Genomic DNA, 22585 nt, shown 5'->3' on the forward strand with positions numbered 1-22585 from the left:
TTCCTGAGGGAGTTAAAATTATGAAAATTGGAGTAGAAAACCTTTGGGAGTAAAAAATCAAGGTGATAACTAAAACAAGGAACAGAATCATACCATAAATATGGTAATTTTGCTGTCAAATATTGTTGTCATGCTTTTAAGGGATGGGGACTTACAAGTAGACTGCTTGATAATAGATGCCAATGGTACAAGGGTACAAATCAGCATAGCTGCATGAATCACAGTAATTACCCTAAAAAGAAAAAAAACTACAGAAAAAACCACCCCATTAATTGACAAGAAATGAAATAAAAAAGCTAATAAATATTGGTAATTTTCATTAAATACTTTAGAATATTGTAGTATCAGTGATTACATAGAAATTCATCAAATACATACTTTCATTAAAAAGAACTTGGTTGAAATAATATTTGACAGGTATATATCAAAGGAATTAATACCAAATGGAAAAAAATAAAGAATGTTATATTAGAATGCAATTATAAAAGCACAAAAAGGCAAAATTAACAATATTATTTAAATCTTAAAGAATGTTAACAAGATGTATTTAAAGTTGCTTGAAAGCTTACAGTTCAACAGTAGTTCATGTGAAACTTGCATTAACACAATCATAGGAAATGATGAAACCCAAAATACATTTAATTCATATTGCAAGATCTAGAACAAATATCTTCTGAATGTCCTTTTATTTGTATTCAAATTATTTTCTATAATAATTTGTAATCTGTGACTGACTTTGAGATTCAAACTAAATTCATTAGTAAGCTTTTTCTGAACTGAAAGTAGCTGATGCACAGTTCTATTAACTTGATTGTAGACTGCTCTTTCCTGAACTTATGGCTCTTCTAATAATTGTAAAGGCATAGGACACTTCAGAAATCTTCATGATTTAATGATCCACTGATTGATGGAGGTAAGTTTTATTGGGGCAATTCCTTATTATTATTATTATTATATTATTATTATTATATTATTATTATTGCTTTAACTGAACTGTGTAATTATTCTTGTGCACTGGTCAAAGTTCTTGGTGGTATATTGGTAACTATATAGGTTTGTGGAATAAATAAGTTAAATAAATGAATAAAATGATTTTTAAAATGAGTAATAAAATTGCTTGTCACACTAATCAAGATCAAAATAATTTTGTCCTCAACAACACTGCAAAATCTCATACTATCAGAGTCCAAAAACAAAATTAGCGTGTCAGATTAGTGAGTAAATTTTATTATTAGAAGAGACTACACAAAGCAAAATAAAACTAAATTAAAATTGAAGACAAAAGAAAACAAGTGGCGAAATTAAGCTACATTAAACTTAGTGTTTTATCCTTTTTTTAATTATCTTTTTACGAATGGAAGTTCTGCAAATGTTTCCTATTTTTTAAATTGGAAGGATCAGTTTTTCTTCTCCTACTTTTTATTTTTTACTTTTTCTATATATACTTGTGGATTAAAAATTTCTTGCTTTTCTACAACGTTTGATTGGATTGGTTTTTTTTAATGAATTTTTCTCCGTAAGTCTGCTATTTAAAAAGGGCTGTAATAGCAGACAGAAAAAAGTAACACTGCCACTTAAAGGCTGGAGGCTGAATCATTGTATTTTCTTTCTGCTCTTTGATCATCGGAGTTCCTGTCAGTTTGTTTATTGAGAGTGATAATGGAAGAGCACGGTTAGTTTATACAGCTGCTGTTTCGGAGTTTTTGCAGTGAAGGCAAAGTTTGACTTGAAATATTATAATGAACTTGTTTGGAATACAATAAAAGCCTCAAATGCTACAGTGGCAGTGTTTATAAATTGGAAGGATGGCGCAACATGAAAAAGAAACATTAATATTGCAAATGACTAGAACTCTACCTCAGACCTCAAAGTACAGAAGAAGAAAAAAGAAAATTTGATGGAAGTAAGGAGAAAAATCTTGACTGAAACATTGTGATAACCAAAGATAAGTTGATGAAAGGAACAGATGGAGGGTTTCGAGTGCTCATAAGATATACAATGAGCAACAAGCTGCGAAAAAAGACTCACTAAGAAAACAACCAGAATATGAATTCCACAAATGACACAAGATATAAAACTGCACTACTACTGGAAAGGAACAAGTTGATCTTGTGAAAGTTTATAATAAATATTAAGTCAAACTTAGTTAAATTTAGAGTATTATATATAGTCATATAAATGAGTAATATTGATAATAATACATATATTGGTACTAGTTTGAGGATATGAAATTTTATACAAACTGCAAATGAGGACTATGAGAGGAAACTTAAAAGTATTTTTAATTAAATATAATCAATTTTTATTTAGAATATGTTAGAAAGATGAAATGTTATTGAATGGAATGCTATTATAGTTTTACCTCAAATTTAGGATAGTTCATACAAAAGGACATAAAAGCAATTTATAGTCAAATGAATGTTTAATAATTATAATATTTTTTCATTTTCATTTCATTTATTAAGCATTTATAGGCCGCCCTTTTCCCTGAGGGGACTCAGGGCGGCTTACAATAATAGCGGGGGGGGGGAGTGCAGGACAAAACACTAATTATATAATATACTGGATTGATGATATGAGAATTTGTTCGAAATGAGTTGATAATTTGTGATTTTACATACATTTGAAAGTGAGGACTATGGAAGTGATACACAAAATTTTACAACCAAACGATATGCTGTACATGATTGAAGAAGGTTCTATGTATTATTTGTTGTCTGTTTTGTCTGACCAAAAAAAAATTCTTAAAACAAAACAAAACAAGAAATGATATACAAAGATTTTTGGGTTTGCGGAAATACCACCCCAAGAAAATAGAAATTAAGAGCTGGAAGAGAAACCTGCAGCAATAGAAAAAGAAAGGAAGAGAGAAAAGGAGGGAAGGAAGACAGAAAGTGAGGAGAGGAAGATGGAAGGGGAAGGAGAGAAGGACAGAGGGTAGGAAGGGGAGGAGGAAGAGAGGAGGAGGGGAAAGGTAAGGGAAGAAGGAAGGGAAAAGAGGAAAGAAGGAAGTAGAGAAGGGAGGGAAAAGGAAAGGAGAAGAAGGATGTCAAAATAGGCGAGGGATGGTAAACAAAACAACCCAAATTACAATTCTATAAATGGAATGACAAATGTATTAGAATTATGAATGTAAAAAGGAATAATAATTATGTGAATGTATATATAGAGACAAAAAAATAAAAAAATAAAAAAAAAAACAAATTTGGGGGTATTTATGTTTTTGTGTTTCTTATATTGTTCAGATGATATTTAAGTTTAAGTTCTATAACTGAAAATGAGAATTTATTCAGAATGCATATTGGGTGTATTCAGATATATCTATCTGGCTGTCATTTTACATAAAGTTCAAGATTCTCAGATTCTTTGGATTGCATCTAGTATGGGGTTTGGGTTGGTGTTTTTGCTTTGCTTTGTCTTCGGCCACATCTGTTTTTTAGTTCACCAGCTTAAGGTTTGGATGTCAGTTAAAACTGGCCTTAGAGGCTAGGGGAAAGAAAACAGGTATCTGGAATCAGTTCACTCCTGAAACTCTTTTTTTGTTGGGGGGGGGAGTGCTACAGGGCAAACTCTGAATTGTCATATGGCCCTAAGTCAGAATGCAATTTTAGAGGAAAGTCCTACAGCCACTTATATGTCAATCTGAATCTAGCATGACACACACCATTGTGTAGTCACATCTAAATACAAAAATTGGTGATAGATGAAAAAATTAATAATATGATGAGTTTGTCATTCCTGCAATTTTAGCTGCTAAACGACATTTCTCATTAGATACTGAGACTTCACAGATGTAATAAGTCAAAGGAAAGCATATCAGTTACTAAGGCACCAATTTCATGACTATCCTATTGATCCTGGTACCAGGGGCTAAGATCCCAGTTGGATGTGTCTACTCTTTATCACAACCTAGGTTGTGATAAAAGGATTCATTGATAAAAATGTGAAAAGAGGCTTTATTTGACCCTTAGCCTTTTCTGCATTGACTCCTGTACTGTTCTTTAGAAAGAAATTGGGAGAACCTGGTGTCTGCAACAATTACTGACAATTGAATCAGATTACTGTTTATAATCATTACTCTTTGTCATTCATCTCTGAATGCCTCTACAATGCTAAATGTTTATCAGGTTAGGTATTATAGGTTGTACAATTTAATGTGCAAAAGAAAGAGAAAGGAATTGAATACAGTGTTTTGAACATACTATGGGTATATTGAATATATGCTCATGTGGCTTGGATTAATGAATCCTTATGCAATCTTCCAGCATTTTAAGAGTGATGTGTTGAGATCTCCTGGATCATTCTATCATTATTTATATTGATGATATCCTGATTTTCTTGACTTCTATTGCAGAGCATGAACAACATTTCAGACCGATTTACAGAGAATGGAGAAAAAATATCTATTTACAACACTCACCTGGTATGAATTTGAGACTACCAAAACATAATTTCTAGGCAATCATAAATCTTCTATTGATAGTGACATGGAGCCTGCTAAGGTGGATGTTATCTTGTTTTGGTAGTCCTCACACAAGGATATACAATGCCTCTGCACTTTGCAAATTATGACCAGTTCTTTATTATTTGGTTTGCTAAAGTCACAGCACCATTGACCAACCACCTCCAGAAGGTCACTTTTCAGATGAGAAGGTTCAGTAAGCTTTTGAAGCTTTAAAGTCGGCATTTGCCTCTCAGCTCAATTTTTGTCACCCAGATCCAGCAAGTCCTTCTGTCATAGAGACTGACTGACACCTTTGAGGTAGTGTTGGGAGCAATACTGCTCCAGGCAGACCTGATGCTCCTCCAGTATATTCTCCTGTGGCTATTACTCTCAGAAACTGAAAGATGGCTGAGAAAAACAATATCACTTGGATAAGGAACTGCTAGCAATTAAAGCCACTTTTGAAATCTTGTGACATCTGCTAGAACGAGCCAGACACCCAGTGGAAGTCTGTAGTGATCACCTGAATCACAAACATCTTCAAATCACATCCCTTGCAGCCATTAATAAATGTGCCAATGCCCTCCATCCATCACTGGCAGTGATATCCAATCTGCCACTCTCAAACCTTCAGAAAACACAGTAGCTCCAATGTTCCATTAACTCTATTATAGCAACTAAAGGAACAGTAACATCTAGATAGTTATGCACAGACCTGTTGGAGGGAAATTACAGGGGAAATTCTTGCAATTTACGTTTCCGCTGTGCCCTCATGGGGTATGGTCCTGAGACTGAGCCACAACAGTCCATTGGCAAGACACTTTGGACAATTTAAGATTCTGTATTTATTGAGTCAAAATTCCTGCTGGCTCCATCTCCAAATGGAGGTGGAGCAGTAGGTCACTTCCTGTCCTGATTGCTGCTGAGTCAAGGATATTCCAGGAAAGCTACCTGGGGAACTTGTGTTAGTGTGAATCTTGAAAAAAGATTCTGACAAGCCATGCCCCTCTATATATCACTATATCAGACTATGTCATTGAACTATCTCTGTCAAAAGGACCAACAACTATATTGGTGGTTCATTTCATTCCCTATAGCTATTTATTCACAGCAAAGGAGATGGCAGCTCTCTTTTTAGATAATATTTCCACTTACATAAACATCTGGTTTCTTATCAGGGCCATGAAATTAATGCTTCATTGAGATGGTACACTTAACAGGTTTGGGGGTGCAAGTCCATCTTTCCTCAGCCATCATACTCAAACAGACAGGCAAACTTGAATTTGTGAATACTATCCTTGAGAATATCTCTGTGATTATGTCAATTATTAAGAAGACAATTGGATTGAGCTTCTGGCTGCAGTGGAGTTTGTCTACAACACTGTACAATACATCTCTATAAAGATATCTCTGTTCCTAGTTAATTATGGTTTCCATCCATATTGCTTTATTTTGAATTCCTCTAATTCATCTATTTTAGTCAAAGATCAGTTCCCATAGGAATTGAAGGCAACCTACCAAGTCTTTCAAGACCAGATACAGGGAGCAAAGAACTTCACCATCAACCTAGAGTCACCTTGTCTTTTGCAGATTTTTTTTTGAATTTCCACCTGACATTTGTTACTCAGTGCAGATCCAAAAAACCCTATATGACCAATTCCCAATTCTTTTTCTCATTGAAATAGATACTTAATCACCTGCAATTATCAAAATGCACTCAGTCTTCCATATATTGTATAGGTTCCCAATCTTGCATATCAACATGTTGGTATCAACACTACAGTACTTGGGAAATGATGGAGAGGAATGTTCCTGAGAGAATGTACACTTGGTAATTCAGTTCCACTGCTGATTCTCCAAAAATCCTGAACCTTCAATTGAGGTTGGAGGAGATTGTGGAGAAGGGGAGACCATCACAGCTCAGAACTAAAAAAGAAAAAAAATCCCTTAGGTAAAGATAGTTTGCTGCAACCTCATTTAAGAGGCAAGCTCTGAGCCATCATCCTTCACTGAAATTGTCTGATCGCTGGCTATTATATGATGCTCATTTGGATTGTTTGTGAAATTTTGACTTCTGGACTAGCTGACCACTCTGAACTGGCTGATGAAACTCTCGACTGGATTTTAAATATAATTCTGCATGTTCCTGTTAAAAGCAAAATCACCTTGGGAAAACTCTTTCGGAGGCTCTGTTTTGATTTGCATTCATTGCCTACTGATATTTCCTTGAACTTGAGTTAAACTTGAACTGTTAATTTCTTTAGCAAATGTGTGTGTGTATAATTGAAACCCAAAGCAGGACAATAACTGCAACTGTATTTTGGACAAACAAACCAGGTAGAAACAGTGCAATAGTATTTCTATGTGTGAAGATATTGATTTGTCTGTCTGAAAATCTGATGAGAACCATAATAGACAACAATGGAGGGAAAGAAATATATTATAGCATTTAGATTATCTTCTATAGGAGTTTACATTATATAAATTCTGGAAATAGAGCATTCATTTCTTTTCCCTCCATTGTTGTCTATTATGGTTCTCATCAGATTTTCAGACAGACAAATCAATATCTTCACACAAACTCAGTACCATATGATACAAATGATTTTTTAATAGAAAAGGCAGGGATAATTTAACAATTTATATCAATAATTTAATGATTTAAAATTGAATTGTCATATTTGATTTTGGAAAATAAAAATAGAACAAGCAGTGATTAAATCCGGATCTTTTCTTTTCCTCTCAGACAGAATGAAAACTTTTAAAACTATATCTACCCTGTATTTCATATCATGTACAACCAAAGGACACTTACATATTTGACACATTAGTAAAAAGCTTCTTTTATTTCAGTTGAAACCCTATAAAATAATGGTAATGATATCAAAAAATTTATAACCTCTCAATATTAGTATTGTTATTTAACAATGTCATTGAAAAACAATCTCTAGAAATGTCATTTCACAGAACATTGCACCAGTATTCTGTTGTATATCATACTGAGCATACCAAAAACAAAACAACTGGCATTTCTATTGCAAATAAAAATGACATTGATAACAGTTCTTAAATAAGTTCTGTGTACATATTTCTTTAATACTGGAAACAAAATTCATTTCAGGTAAAGCATAACTTTTGTATCTTTTCAAAAAATACATGTCTACTTATATTAGTCACTGCTGTTTTAATTTTTCTCTTCAATACATTACTAAAGATACCATCAAAGAGTATAATTTCATTTATTTCAGTGAGAGTGCAAATTAGATTGCAGGTTTTTAATCAAATATGTTCATTATTTTTATTATACAGCATTTCAGATTCAAAAATGACACTAAATTATTATGGTTCTTGCATTATTCTAATTTTTCTACTGTATAATAACTTTGAAAACAGGTAAATAATAATTATTTCCTTCTCTAACAGATATTCAGTAATTAATAATTATTTTAAAACATATCTGTATGATAATAAATGAAAGATGGAGAATTATATGAAATTATGCTAAAATGGATAGAAGGATGGCTACTTACCAACAGGACGAGCTGGAGATATTACAATGGTGTGGTGAGAACGTAAAAAAATTAAAGAAAAAAAATTTGTCAGAATGCATGATGTGTAATGCTATGCTATATGTGGATAATTACCTGAACATTATTCATATATAGAAACCATAATTAATAATTTCTTTCTATTTATGATTTTAAAGCTGCATTGAGAAATACATATGTAGAATTTGATTATATTAAATTAGTGATCTGATTACTTCTATTGTTAGGTTCATATGACACTATCAAATGTCATTTCAAATATTTAAAGAAAAGCAGCTAAATCTCTAGATTTTTTTATTTAATCCAAATTCACATATTGGGAAATATTAATCCAATTAAAAGAAGAAATAGCATGAGTATTTAACTTAAAGACTAATGGGTTTAACCATATCTAGCCAGATTTGGGAAGCTTGGAGAAAGCTAAAGTAGGGGGTTATCTGGTTAGTGTATAATATTTTAGTAACAAATAAAATGCATATTCACTGATTCAGATGATAAAAAAACAAATAATTTTGAATAATCAGAGGAATTTACAGAATTTCAGAAAATGTTGTTGGGTAACGCTTCCTTTTAAAAAATGGAACTGATTAATGGGATATTTTTCTTTCAAATGTATGTTAACTTTGAGTGTCTTCAGTTTAGTAGGTGTCTATCATGGGTTTAGATTGTCATATTAACAGTGTTTGGCTTATGTGTCAGCTCTTATTTGATTGAAGGACAAGCTTAGGTCTGCATGGAGCTCTATGTATGAGAAACAAAGCAGTTAAAGAATTAATCACATAATATTGTTAAGTACTTAATTATTACATTAATTATTCAACTGCATTAGTCAAACTTCACAAAATAAATTTATAAGTTTCTTTGAGATGTGTAGCTTTTAGTATTCATATATATCTAGATCACTCATTGTAATTATTATTTTTTCTTTATGATTTGCACAATAAAATACCACTTTCAATTATAATTTTGTAGACTATGTTTTGATATGACATAACCATAATTGCTTTAAAGCTCCCAATGTGGATATTTATTGACTTGCAACTTGTTATAACACATTTATAATTAAATTAGGACATTTTCAAACCAACAGTGTTTAAAATTAACTTTCCTATTATTTTATGTATATGTTTCTAAAAGAATATCTCTAGTATCTTTCTAAATCAAATAAGAGTTTGAAAAATATATACTGTTGCTAGATAGAATTGAATTTGTGTACATCTAATAACACTACAGTTGTTACAGTCACTATTTTTCATAACAGTATGTCTGGCAAAAGTGTTTATGCCTCCCATGGTTTTATTTGATGTAACTCAGAGCCAAGGAATGTATGAAAGAGGTTTAATGTTAGGAGAGTTTTATGCTTGTATAATTCAAATACTTCATGGAACAAAGACAGACAGTCATAGATGCCCAAATACTTCAGAGATGAAAGTTAAGCTGCTATATTCATAAAATTATTACATTTCTGATCAAGTTTTATCCTGTGCATATTTTCTATGGAGTAAATTAGACTAAGTTCAAAAGAAAAATTCATAATTTGGCAGTTTCAATGTTATAAGGCATGATTTAATATTAATATAATTCAAAAACAATAAAAGCTTTGTAATTGTTGTGAAGGAAGGCACTATAAAAAGTAGAGTAGGATTTTAAAATAGCAATTCAACACTGGAAATTTATCAAGTTTTGATTTTTAAGATAAATTCCATTTGGAACATGAAACAAAATTTCCAAACTTTTACTAACAGAATCTGGTGAACTTTAAGAAAGAAGAAGGATTCCAATTTTGATTTCAACTTCATTATTTAATTACTTGCCAAAAAACAAAAACCTTTATGTTCAGAAAATTTGGATATTGCTGAAGGATTCTTCAGCGATAGATACATATTTTCACATTTATCTTTGTTGAAATTAAGCTTCAGCAAATTTAAGTGTTGTTTTGGAAGGTTGTAAGTATCTATCTATCCTCTTAAAGTAGTAATGCCTGTTCTGAAGATTGTATGAAACGTATGGGGCAATTCATTGTTATGTAAGATTTTAGTATAATAGGAAACTATTAATTGTAAAAAAAAGCATAAAACCTCTATTTTAAAAAAATCTGGAGAGTTCCCCACTGCCAGAATTACTATGCTTTTTTCCATTTTCTTTCTTTTTTCCCCATCCAAATTCATCAATTAACTAAACCATATTATAAAAGCTGGCATCTCAGATCAGTTGACCCATATTCTAATAAAACAGACCATATAAATGTATATATATGAGATGCAAGAAAAAACACATGAAGCAATTTTTGCAATTCTAGTGAAATCTTTAGACCATGCTGCTAAAATGTGAAACAGTGCCTGTGTAGTATCCATTATTTTTTATACTTCTATTTTTATGTTTGTTTGTGTATACTCATTTATAAATGACCTCCAGCTGCATTCATTACCAATGAAGTTCACAGCTGGCAATGGGAAAAATACACACCAAAAGGAATAGAATTTCAGCAGACTAACATATTCTCTAAAAACAATATGATATGAATGCAAGGTGTATTAAGTTAATATGTATATGATTTTAGTGTATTATACAGTGAAAATATCTCATGAAATCCACATAAATATTTTGTTCCTAAGTATCCCTTATACGATACACTTACTCTCTCTCACACGCATATGTGTAAATTGTAAATCCATCTTGTTTTTTATATACGGCAGACCAAAAATCATGATCCATAGGCCAATCACAGTATACTGTCTATTGCCTGCCCCCCTTTGTACCTTTGTACCCTATGGAACGATCTCCCCGTGGAGATTCGTACCCTCACCACCCTCCAGACCTTCCGCACAGCCCTCAGAATCTGGCTATCCCGTCAGGCCTGGGGCTAAGACTGTAACCCGCCCGAATGGTATGAATGTTGTGTTGTATTGTATTGTCTTATATGTTAAAAAGTTTGTCTCCCCCTCCCTCTTGGATTGTGAGCCGCCCTGAGTCCCCCCAGGGAAAAGGGCGGCATATAAATAAACTTCAAACAAACAAAAAACAAACAAAACAAACAACAACAAACAAAACCTTGGTATTTTCTACTTCTCTTTCTACATCAAAAAAAGATCTACATTCCCATATCTAATCTGTGTCGATATATGTATAGTATGGCAGTTTCATATCACCACATTTTTCCTCCTTCCTCATATACTTATCTAATTCTTCCTTGAGTCTTATATATTGTATCAGTCTAATATATTACATTTACTGTGAAAAATAAAACTCATATATTTCTTGATGACTGGCTTTATAGCCACCTGTTGTTGCATGGTCAGCTGTAATGAAGAAAATTATATTTTTCATGTATCTATCTTTAATTTTGTCACAACAGTATTGGAACTTCATTTGGATAAGGAGATATATGATTTCAGCTGCTAATTTTCATTTAAATATGAAATTGGGAACTTTTTCTTCAATTTCCTTGTTTATAAGTTTTCCAAGAACAAAATGGATAGGCACTTAATTATGCAATGCTTATAAATATATAAGTTCTTTTTATTGTCTCTTGGGATTTCAGTAACAAAAAGGTTTCATGAGTTATAAGAACTTACTCTTGGTATAATAATTGTAATGACATCAAAATCTCTTTTTAATCATTAGGAAGTGGATCAATGTCAAAAAAGCTTTTCTGCATAATATCTTGACAGCTACTATCAGTGATCAAAGTAAGCTACAAGCAGAGTTGGTTATTTAAATACAACTGTTTCCTGTATTCTAAGAGATAATCTTAGAATCTAATCTTCAGTCACCAAAAGATATGTACATATATTATATGTTGTTATGTATTAAATAGTTCAGAACTCACCTCGAACTGTAAGTGTTGCAGATGTCTCAACTTTTCCAACTCTGTTTTCAGCTATGCATGTGTATGTTCCTTCATCTGAGCTCATAGCCTTTTTAATACGCAAGGTATAATCATCTTTGATATCATATCTGCTTTTAGAATAGAAAATTATACCAAGTTTAATTTTTCACCTGGAATGCTGTCATCATTATTCTAACACAGAAACATCTCTAGAAGATAATTCATTATACGAAATGACATAATTCCACTAAAAATTAATCTTCATGACACTTTTATTGAACCATGTATAACTTAAAGCTTTAGAGCCATAAAATTACTATGGCTATGTTCATGTCACATTAAAGTTATATTAGGAATATCACTTATACTGTCCTTGTTCTTAACCACTAAAATCAGATAGCGCTATTATCAGTATGTAATATCCTAAGTTTTATTCTGATCTAATAATATGAAATATACCTATCAAAACATTTCAGTTCTATAATAACTTTAAAAAGTTACATTAAAGGGAATTTTAGACTTTGAGCAAGCGAAGTAAAGTAAGATCTGTAAGATTTCTGTGCATGCTAAATTTTCTCAACAAAATATACTATAGCAAATGTCTTAAGGAAAAATGTTTAAAAAATGTTTTATAAACAAGATGGCTTCATTATAAACAATTATTTAAATGCTGTATTAATTAATTTTAAATATAGGTATATATATATATATTATATATATATATATATATATACACACACATACATACACACACACACACACACATACATACACACACACACATACATACACATATATATATATACACACACACAATTTCACATAATTTCCTATTTCGCATACTGAAAATGAGACCAGATTAGGCCAATTTATATTACAATTGCTTTTAAGGAATACAAAGTTATTTTTACTTTCAACATTTTTTTACACTAATAGGAATAATTTAAAGTTTCTAAAGTTTGTATTCTATTTTCCCCAAATTCTTTGGTTTAAGGTCAATGGGAATGATGGATTTTCCTGCAAAGAAATATTTATTATTATTTTCCCAGGGCATCAGGGAATAATGAACACATTATTTTTTAAAAAACACATCACATTTAAAATGCATATCTAGCACAATTGAAATGGTTACTAGTCTTAAAAGCTATCATTATAAAGGGTGGACTCCCTGAGCAGAGAAATTCCAATTTTTATTCTCCTACACTTACAAACAATATAACAGCATGTGAAACTTAATAATCAATTTTAGATGATGTCATATTTATATATGCCCACCAAACATTTTCAACTTTAAACATGTTATTAGAAGTACATTATAATCTGTTCTTGCTTTTGTTAGAGTAAAAGTGATTGGTTCATATGCAGCCAATCTAGTATGTTATGGAGAAAGAATAAAAACTTTTTAAAAGAATAAAGTGAGGCTTTAAAATCAAAGAAACCAAATCATAGTGAATAACAGGAGTCAGAATGAATCAACAAATGAGATATGAGTTGGAAAGTATGACTGAAGGATATTGATAAAGCTAGGGAAATGATTCCATGGAATGCCAACAGGACAGTATTATCAGGACATTGTGAAAAAATGTGAACAATAACATGACAAATTCTCATTAAAAATTAAACAGGGATAAACTTATCTGACACAGACAAAAATAGACAAGATTGCCATAACAAGTGGAGATGTTGTATAAGACTTACGAAAACAAACATCTGTAGAAATTGGAAGCTTAGTAGTGTTCATTCCTTATGTTTATGTTTCATGTATTGTGGTACAGACTAATTGTAATTCTGTGAGATTAATATTTAAAATAACAAATATAGAATATGTATCCCTATGCTTACAATTTTTCATGTATGTTATTAATTCAGAAGTAAATAACTCCCAGATGATATTCTGTTCTGTTATTTCTTGTAATGATGGTAACACATTTATGGCTCAGGTTCATGGTAATAAGCTGAAAATGTTAGTTCTCTTTTACTTTGAAATAGGTTGTGGCAAAAATGTGGCAAACATTCATAAAGGTACTTAGAAATGAGAAGCAGCATATTAGAGTTATTTATTTTCCTTACATTAGTTGTAATGTTTAGTTTTAATTTAATTTTACAAGAGAATGCAAGGTATTTCAGAATTAGAAATTATTATATCAACAGAAAATGACTTTTTAAGCAATCTGATGTTGTATAAATTTAACTCAACATGAAATGTGGATATATTTACTAGTTTTGGATAATTATTCTTATTATTCACAAATTTGAATTTGCATTATCTTAAAGCAAGATAGGTTATTTGTAGTGGGAGAAACCTGTTTCATAGAATATAGTACTTAATTAACTGTTAAAAAGAGTAATACAGCTTAATTTGTCAGGAAATCAAGGAACCAATTTCATTTTATTCATTTTATTCATTTAGACATTACATCAAATTCAGTTATTCATGGCTGAATGGACTAATTAAATCTTATGAAATTATTAAGCATGTTAGATAGTCTTTTGTAAAAACACATATTTGTTTTACAGTTTTCAATTACAGCTCAGCAGCTTAGAACAAGGTTGGTCATCTATACAGCTCCTTTACCGAATTGTGCTTTGTATTCTATTATTTATGATTATTAATGTTGTACATTATAAGTAAAGAAAAATATAACATCTAAAATGGTAAATATTACTAACTTTACAATTATGTGGTGATAATGTGCAGTAGCAAGTGTTCAAATAAAGCAAAAGAGAAAAAGTCTTTACGTTTTCCTTTACATTTTTTTAAGAATAAATGAGAGAATTATATTTAACATAAAATAAACAATAGTAAATTGAAATAACAATAATAGACAATGTAGAAAAAGCTTTTGAAAACCAGAACTGGCCTTGGCGAAATGGATACAATCATACACACAACCACAATAAGTTTATCTTTCACATTTTTCTTCTGTGGAAAAAAAAAAACAATTGCGTGCACCAAACTGGCAGTAATGCCAGCAGCAACGCACCCCTGTTTATAGGTCTAAAATCCCATTAGGGCCAGGATTTGGGAAGAATATTAACAATCCAATTTTCAAAATTGCACACTGTATGAGTTTTAATATATAAATGCAATTAATATTTCATATAACTTTTAGCAAACAAGTATTGTGAGCAAAGAAAGAAAATAATTAAAAAGCATAAAATATTAATGTAATATTGGTTAATATTATTACAAATGGACAACGAAGCAATAGAAAATTCACATCCATGTACTACTATTATATTTATACACTTTAGAAATCATGCTTTCATCAATACATGCTTATTAGCAGAGCTTTAGAAACAATACCAAAGAACGTTTTCATAAAATAATTTGTTATGGAGGTTTCTGTTATCTTCATTGCAAATGACTCCTACCAAATTGGAAATTCCAGTGAAAGCATAACTATTTTTTTCAATCCTCTTAGAAGCACATTCTTCTGAAAGCCTGTATTACTTTTTGATATTGTAATTCAGCCCTTAAGCACTGGAATGTCAAACCTCCCAGGATTTCAGTTTATAACACACAGTAATGAATTTTCTTTGAAGAAAATAAGAGACTCCACTTGTTTTTCCTTTAATGAGCAATGATTAATGGTTAAATTAGGCAAGAAATGGTAAATTTTCAACATCAGCATTTCTTTTTAATAACCATTTCCAAATAAAATTTACATGCCTTTTACTATTAATTTTCTGTTAACCAAAGATAGTAACTATATCAAATTGAAGATTCTTCCTTAGCCGCTACAGTGCTCAGAAGCTGTCAGGTTAATTCACTATAAACTATAACTGATAATTATATTTTCTGACATTCCATCTCACATAAACACAGAAATAATATATTAGCTTTGTCCCGTCTATTGTCAAGGTTTTAACAACATTCTCTGACCTACTCTATTCATTTCATAAAAGAAATAAGTCTCCTTGATGTATACTGCTGAAAACCTGAAAACAGCATAGGCTTATAAAGACAAAATGTTTAAAGAGCTATGTTTAATAGCAGAAAAATATTTTTCTCTCCAACTTTCATTCAATATTGCTCATTATTATTAATTAAAACAGAAAATCTGCTCATATGATCAACATTATTTCCTTTATATCATACAGAAAAACATTTTTTCTAATTTATTTTAAATTAGTAGGAGAATGCTACTCCATTCATAGCCAAATATGGTAAGCCCTGGCTCCTGAGGTAGGGAAGACTACAAAATTCATAGCTACTCCATCTTGCCAAGGTTGAGCCTAAACCTGAGACTGCTCTTCCCACCGCTTTCAGACACTGCAAAAAAATATGTAGAGCACTGTTGGCTGACACAGGTGAAAATGTAAATAAGGCTATTATCAGCACACAGTATGGATGATATCTAACTTTCTTTTTTGGGCAAACTACCCAGTGGTGTTCTGTAGATGTTAAATAGGAACAAGGAAAAAACAGACATATGACAACCTACACATCAAGGGTTTTAGGGCTAGGTTTCTACCCTCTCTCCCCCAATACCAATTGTCACTAATTGTAGAGGAAGTTGTAGGATTACCAAACCTACTCTTAACACCATGATTGTTGCAGAGAACACCATGATTGTATTGAAGGTCACTAAAAATCAAGTAAAGCCAATATGAATGTCTCTGTTTAGTATAAAAGCAAATAAAGAACCCTATAGCTGGTCTACAGCTCATGAAATAATGGCAGCAATGGGCAAATTCCATCTCTTGGCATATAATGCATTACATCACTTTCAAGCTAAATGTCCATTTACCCTTTCTTTTAGGCTGTGGGTCTTATTGCTTACTGTATTCAAATGTCAAGCCATAGAGGAACAAAGGATGAATTTTATTGTGTGAAACGCCTGATTTCAAAAGTGAATGCCAAATTCCTATCTTATCACCAAGAAAATATGAAGTACTAAATTCTCACATCTTGCATTTATCAGGGTATCTTTTCTTGAAAATTATCACTAAAAATTCCAGCATGCTAGAACAGATAGAGGTAGATTTAATAACTAACAGTGCCATTTACATCATTAATTGAAACAAAAACAAAAATGGCTTAACAATTAGAATCTTCATTTTGTTTCACTTGTAGAGGAGGAGGTAGAAATAATAGCAATATGCTATTTTTGGTAGATTGCCTGGTAAAAAGCAAAACGAAATGGAAATAGTTTGGATGGGTAATGCTGAATTTCTTATGACATTAATGATAGGAACTTTATTTATCAAGTTAACCAGTGACAATGTTCCATTTCACTTTATCTTCTTCCATTCCCAGAAAGAATGTTTGCTAGATACCAAAACAAAATGAAACCAGAGATCTTTTCTTAATTTTCCATTAAACAGAACTGGTTCTTAGGTTGCCAAAAGAATTCTTTTATGCAACAATGCATAGCAACATAACATTTCATTGTAAAAGAGGGCAACTTGCATATTATTTTTAGTTTACCAGGTTTTCTTGCATTGTTCTATTTATTGCACTACAGAGAATAAATTTAAAGAAATGGTTCTTTCTTGCTGGTAGTTTATATCTGTTGCTACCTTCAGTTCTCTTGTCTGTTAACACGAAATATCTACACATCCAACATACAAACACCAATTGTAATTTCATTAAAGAGGTACTTACTGAACCAGCTGCTCAGAACAGCAATATCCTCCCCTCCCCATAAAACAGATACTTTAAGGATATACATTTAGGAAAATGACACATTCATTCTGTCTGTACATTAGTTCAGTCTCACAAAAGTAGCCTTGCTATCATATTGCATGTAAATTGTTATTAGCGAATTTCATACATTCCAATCTGTAACTAAAAGTATTTTATTTCTAAGGGGAAAACCCTATATTACTTGCTACATAATTACAGTTATGCAGCTGGTCTCTTAGGCTTTGCTAGAAATTAGAAAACATGAAGTGCAGCACAAACTGTAATCAAATGTTATTAAATGTTAAGCCAAGGAAATGCCATCTCCACACCAAATATTTCAGTCTGTAATATTGCTTCTGTATCTAAGCTTAAATAAAGTGGCATATTCAACATAAGTCAGATTGTATTTAACTGGAAGTAATTACAAATACTTTCCATCATTTATAGAATTCATTGCCCCTCAGTATAAATGTGTCAAACAGACATTAAAGAAGAAAACTAGTCATAATAATAAATCACTGAAAACTCATCAATATTCATATTGTTCACTTTACATTTTCAAAATGCATTTAGAATTGCATTTCATTTAATAATGCAATGTTTGGAACTCTTCCCAATGCCGGAATCTACTATGGATCCTTGCTTAGTAGAGAGCCATGCAGTATCTCTTTAAGTAGTTGAACTGGTAAAGGAACTAGAGAAAAGCATTAAATAATGACATTGTCAGTTCAATTGTTAAAGAGTAATTATTATTATGAAATATTTTCTGAGGTTCAATCAAAATTTGCTTTAATATTTTAAACTTGCTTGTTCTTTTGCTTGTCCTCAATGGAGACATTATTGTCTCTTCACAGTCTCTGGGATAAACCAGGACCATCAATTGTTTCAGAGGTGGTATCCAGCAGGCTTATGGATCTGGAGAACCGGTAGCAAAAATTCTGAGTAGTTCGGAGAACCGGTAAATACCACCTCTGACTAGCCCCGCCCCATCTATTCTCTGCCTCCTGAGTCCCAGCTGATCAGGAGGGAATGGGGATTTTACAGTAACCTTCTCCTGGAGTGGGAAGGGAATGGAGATTTACAGTATCCTTCTCTTGCCATGCCCACCAAGCCACGCCCACCAAGCCAAGCCCACAGAATTAGTAGTATTTTTTTAATTCGAGCACTGAATTGTAGGTATGTATGTTGAAGGATGGACAGATAAATAAATGACAGTTTAGTCTAGTGGTTAAGGCTTTATTTCCAGGAGACTGAATTCTAGTCCCATTAAAGCTGGCTGGCTTTGGTTAAGTCACTGAAAGCCCATGACATTAGGTTCAGGCAACAAACCATTCCTATTGCAATCATTGGATCAACACTTGGTTGACCCAAAACAGCAGACCCTGAACTTGCAGAAAGTTTACAGAAAACTGGAATTTCATAGCAGGCAAGAAGGAGAGAAGTAATCCAAATTTAAAAAAATAACTTTAAAACCCAATCAAACAGAAATTTAAAACCACTGATTCTTAAAATTAGCATTACAAGGTTTGGAAACAAATATCCAGGCATGAAAATTTTGAAGCAGAGGTTATAAAAAGAAATTTATATTTTCAGAGAATAGTAAGAGCATATTTCATTATAAATATTATATCCTTTTACACTATACTTTTATTAAAACTGCATTTTCCTAAAGTATTTTCCATACTTTTATAGAATTTTCAGGAAAATTAGTTATGTAGGATTAGCTAGTTTGAATATTTAATATATTTACAGTGTTTAATTTCTTTAAGTGTTATTTTTCAAGTGACATAACAATGAACATTCTCTGGATTATGTATTACTAGTATTATGTTAGAGAGCATGAGAGGTCAAGCCAGAGGTGGGTTCCTACCGGTTCGGACTGATTCGGCCGAGTAGGTCGACCACGTCCCCGAACTGGTTCTATTGGCAGTGCCTATGGCACTATCTTGTTTTTTGCTTCTATGTATGCGCAGAAGCAATTTTTTCACTACTGTGCATGCATGCATAGCGTGCCTCAAGCACGTGAGCCTGAAGTGCATCCCTGAGCGAACTGGCAGTAACAGGAGCCACAACCCACCCCTGGGTCAAGCTAACATCACATCTGATCAAATCAGTGTTTTAATCAAGTTATTAAATTTTAGTGAAATTATTTAGTAAATCTAAAAAAATTAATATCATGCAAGAGTGACATAAAGGAGAAGAGAAATCTTATTCCTTTATTGTATAGTTAAGCAACATTTTCTGCTTCAGTTCATACTCCTTGCTGTTTATTGTAAGACTTCCAATGACACATGACTTTTCATTCAGATTTCTGAGATTGGGATTAGAAATGTTTTCATTGTGTGTCTGTGTTTTGAATCAATTTTGACTCCTGGAGACTGTCTGGACAAACCCTTGTAGTTTTCTTGGCTTTTTGGAAATGATTTGATATTAACATCCTAGGCTAGAGAGAGTGACTCGCCACTCAACTGGCTTTGTGCCTAAGGTAGAACCAGAACTCCAACTCCCATAGGTTTCTTGCCTGGTGTCTTAAGCATTACATCAAACTGGCTCATGTGTTTTCATTTACACTCCTAAAGTCATAAACATAAGTGAACATTGCATTAACTCTATAATCAATCATTTTTACCATCACATTTTATTGATGAAATTTCTTGGTGTTCTGGGGCCTGCAATTAGATCTGAAGAATTATTGCTTAAAGGGTCAGTATCTCTAATTACGAAACTGTATTTCCTTAAGAACATGTGTTCTTAATAATAGAAATAAATAAATAATAGAATCCTTTTAACCAATATGCTTTTTTTCTGATTAATAATGTTTCCTATGAATAATTATGGCAATCCTAAAAGCCCTATGAATAATGAGCATTTTTCTTACCTTCCTCTTGGCAAATCGATGTCATCTTTCTTCCAGCGAACTGATGGCTGAGGATCGCCTTGTACCTGGCATCTAAACTCAACAACATCTTCTTCCAAAACCTTGGTTGATTGGTCTTCTGAGAAATGTGGGCCGTTCTTGAAAACAAGAGTTCCACATTAAATAAGATGGCTATGTTTCATTTCAATATTGAAAATAGTCCAGCCCAGAATAAATTTACTGCCTAGTGATTTATTAAAACATTTCCCTATTCTCATTAACAGTCATGAAGTCTAATGTTTAACCTGCTTGGGCCAAGTTTTTATTTAATTTTAATGAGTTGTTATTTTTAGTATTTCCCAGATTTGTGTTTTATATGCAAATAAATGAGTATTTATATGTATCATGGATGCCTTCCTTTTTTTTTTTTCATACCATGTAAGCCACTGAGAATCAAACCAATTGTGGCAAGGTACAAAATAAATAAATAAATGACTTTATATTTCACACAAATACTTATTGTGTTTGTACATCATTTCTACATTTTGTCTATTGTTAGGCAAGAATATGTACATTATTGTTTCTTTTGTGCTTATATACTAGTCATACAACATGATTGTTCCATTATTCAATTTATGAATAAAATGTTTAGACTAATGTCATTCAATTAACATTCTTTATATAATATTAGTAGCTAGTTTGCTGTCATGGTTAAAGGCACTGGGCAAAAAAACTGTGAGTTCTAGTCCTGCCCTAGATAAGAACCCAGCTGAATGACTTTGGCCACTCAACTCTCAGAAGTAGGCAATGTAAAACATTTCTGAAAATCTTGCCAAGAAAACTGAAGGGACTTGTGTTGAAAAGCATATATTGTACATGCATAGGCAACAATCAACTGGATTTAAATCAGATGCACAATATTTTACAATGTTAGTCCCTCGTTGGATAAAAGGACGAAATTCTCTGGTATATCCAAAGTAAAGTATACATTTTTCATACTGCAGCAATGCTAATTTCAAAAAAGGCTGAAAAGTTTTATTTATAAATAAATAAATAATAAATAAAATGTGTCCATAAATTGAGTAGCATCATTACATTAATAATTTTATCAAGAAGATTCAGCATGCAAATTAAAATGATGTATATTCTATATTAAATAAAGCATTTTTTAAGATTACAGATGAATAATTATATCTTACTATCTCCCAAAATGTTTCTATGTCATATAATACAAGCCTTAGAGAAGTAATGCATATAAAAGAGATCAGAAGAGATCATTTTGTCAGTCATATGGACTCTGGCTTGTTATAAATAAGCTTCATATCAATTTTTCTCAGATACTGATTAACATATATAGGCCATCCTTGATTACAACTGTAACGGAGCCTGCCCATTAGGATTGGAAGTCTTGATAGCCATTAAGTGAAATGCCCACATAATCGCTTGTCTTATGAGAGCCTCATCTCTTCTCTTCCCGGTATGGTTGATAAATGTGTGGGGGCACTGCAACATCCCAGCAGTTGGTCATAAGGGCAAGCAATTGTGGGGCCATGCAATGGTCATAACTTTGGGACTGATTCATAAATAGCTTTGGGGCTATCTACTGCAACTTCATACAGTCACTAAGCAACTAGTTATAAGTTGAGGAGTACCTATATACCAAAGTTTAGGGTATTAATGGCACCTGACAATCACAAGAGAATACATACAGTATGTACAGCATTGAATACAACATACATTTGTCAAAAATTGCTAAGCCAATAATATTTTTTCACTTTTGAAGATGAAGAATCATTATTATTTTGTTTATTTAATTACTTAATTCTTTCTCATTAATTTGAATAGCTGATACTTTCCCATGTAAGTTAAGTAAAAGAAAAGAGTCAAATTACAAATAAACTGAACTGTCAATGTTTAATGAACAGGATCTAAGCAAATGACTATGGATTTTTATCTTATATCAAATGAAGCTTAAAGTCATCTATTATTTATGCTTTGTTTTGTTCCAGTATGCAGAATGATATAATTTCACTCTGATACATGGGGCATTTATTATTTGTTAGTTTCTCCCTAAACCTAACCAGGCCTTCCTTACACTAAACTCCCTTGGACACAAAAAGTTTCTGCTGAAAGCTGAAATAATCTTTTGGGTGAATGTGTGGATGCTGTGGGTGAATGTTGTTATATAGAAACAAATATACATAGTACAAAATCACAGATCAGAATATCTAATTGCATATACTTGAGTAAAATATGGCAATATCTTGCATGCTGA

The 22585-nt window shown here is 32.0% G+C and overlaps 1 protein-coding gene across 1 annotated transcript in view; it reads right to left on the minus strand.

Annotated features, from left to right (window-relative positions):
- ROBO2 (roundabout guidance receptor 2) overlaps positions 1 to 22585 on the minus strand; it is a 372890-nt gene that overhangs the window by 99419 nt on the left and 250886 nt on the right. The window contains 4 exon segments of the mRNA XM_032220136.1: positions 7975 to 7986; positions 11822 to 11949; positions 20332 to 20433; positions 20435 to 20468. Coding sequence (XP_032076027.1) covers positions 7975 to 7986; positions 11822 to 11949; positions 20332 to 20433; positions 20435 to 20468 — 276 coding nt within the window.

Source organism: Thamnophis elegans, chromosome 6 (assembly GCF_009769535.1).
Source record: "Thamnophis elegans isolate rThaEle1 chromosome 6, rThaEle1.pri, whole genome shotgun sequence".
NCBI lineage: Eukaryota > Metazoa > Chordata > Lepidosauria > Squamata > Colubridae > Thamnophis > Thamnophis elegans.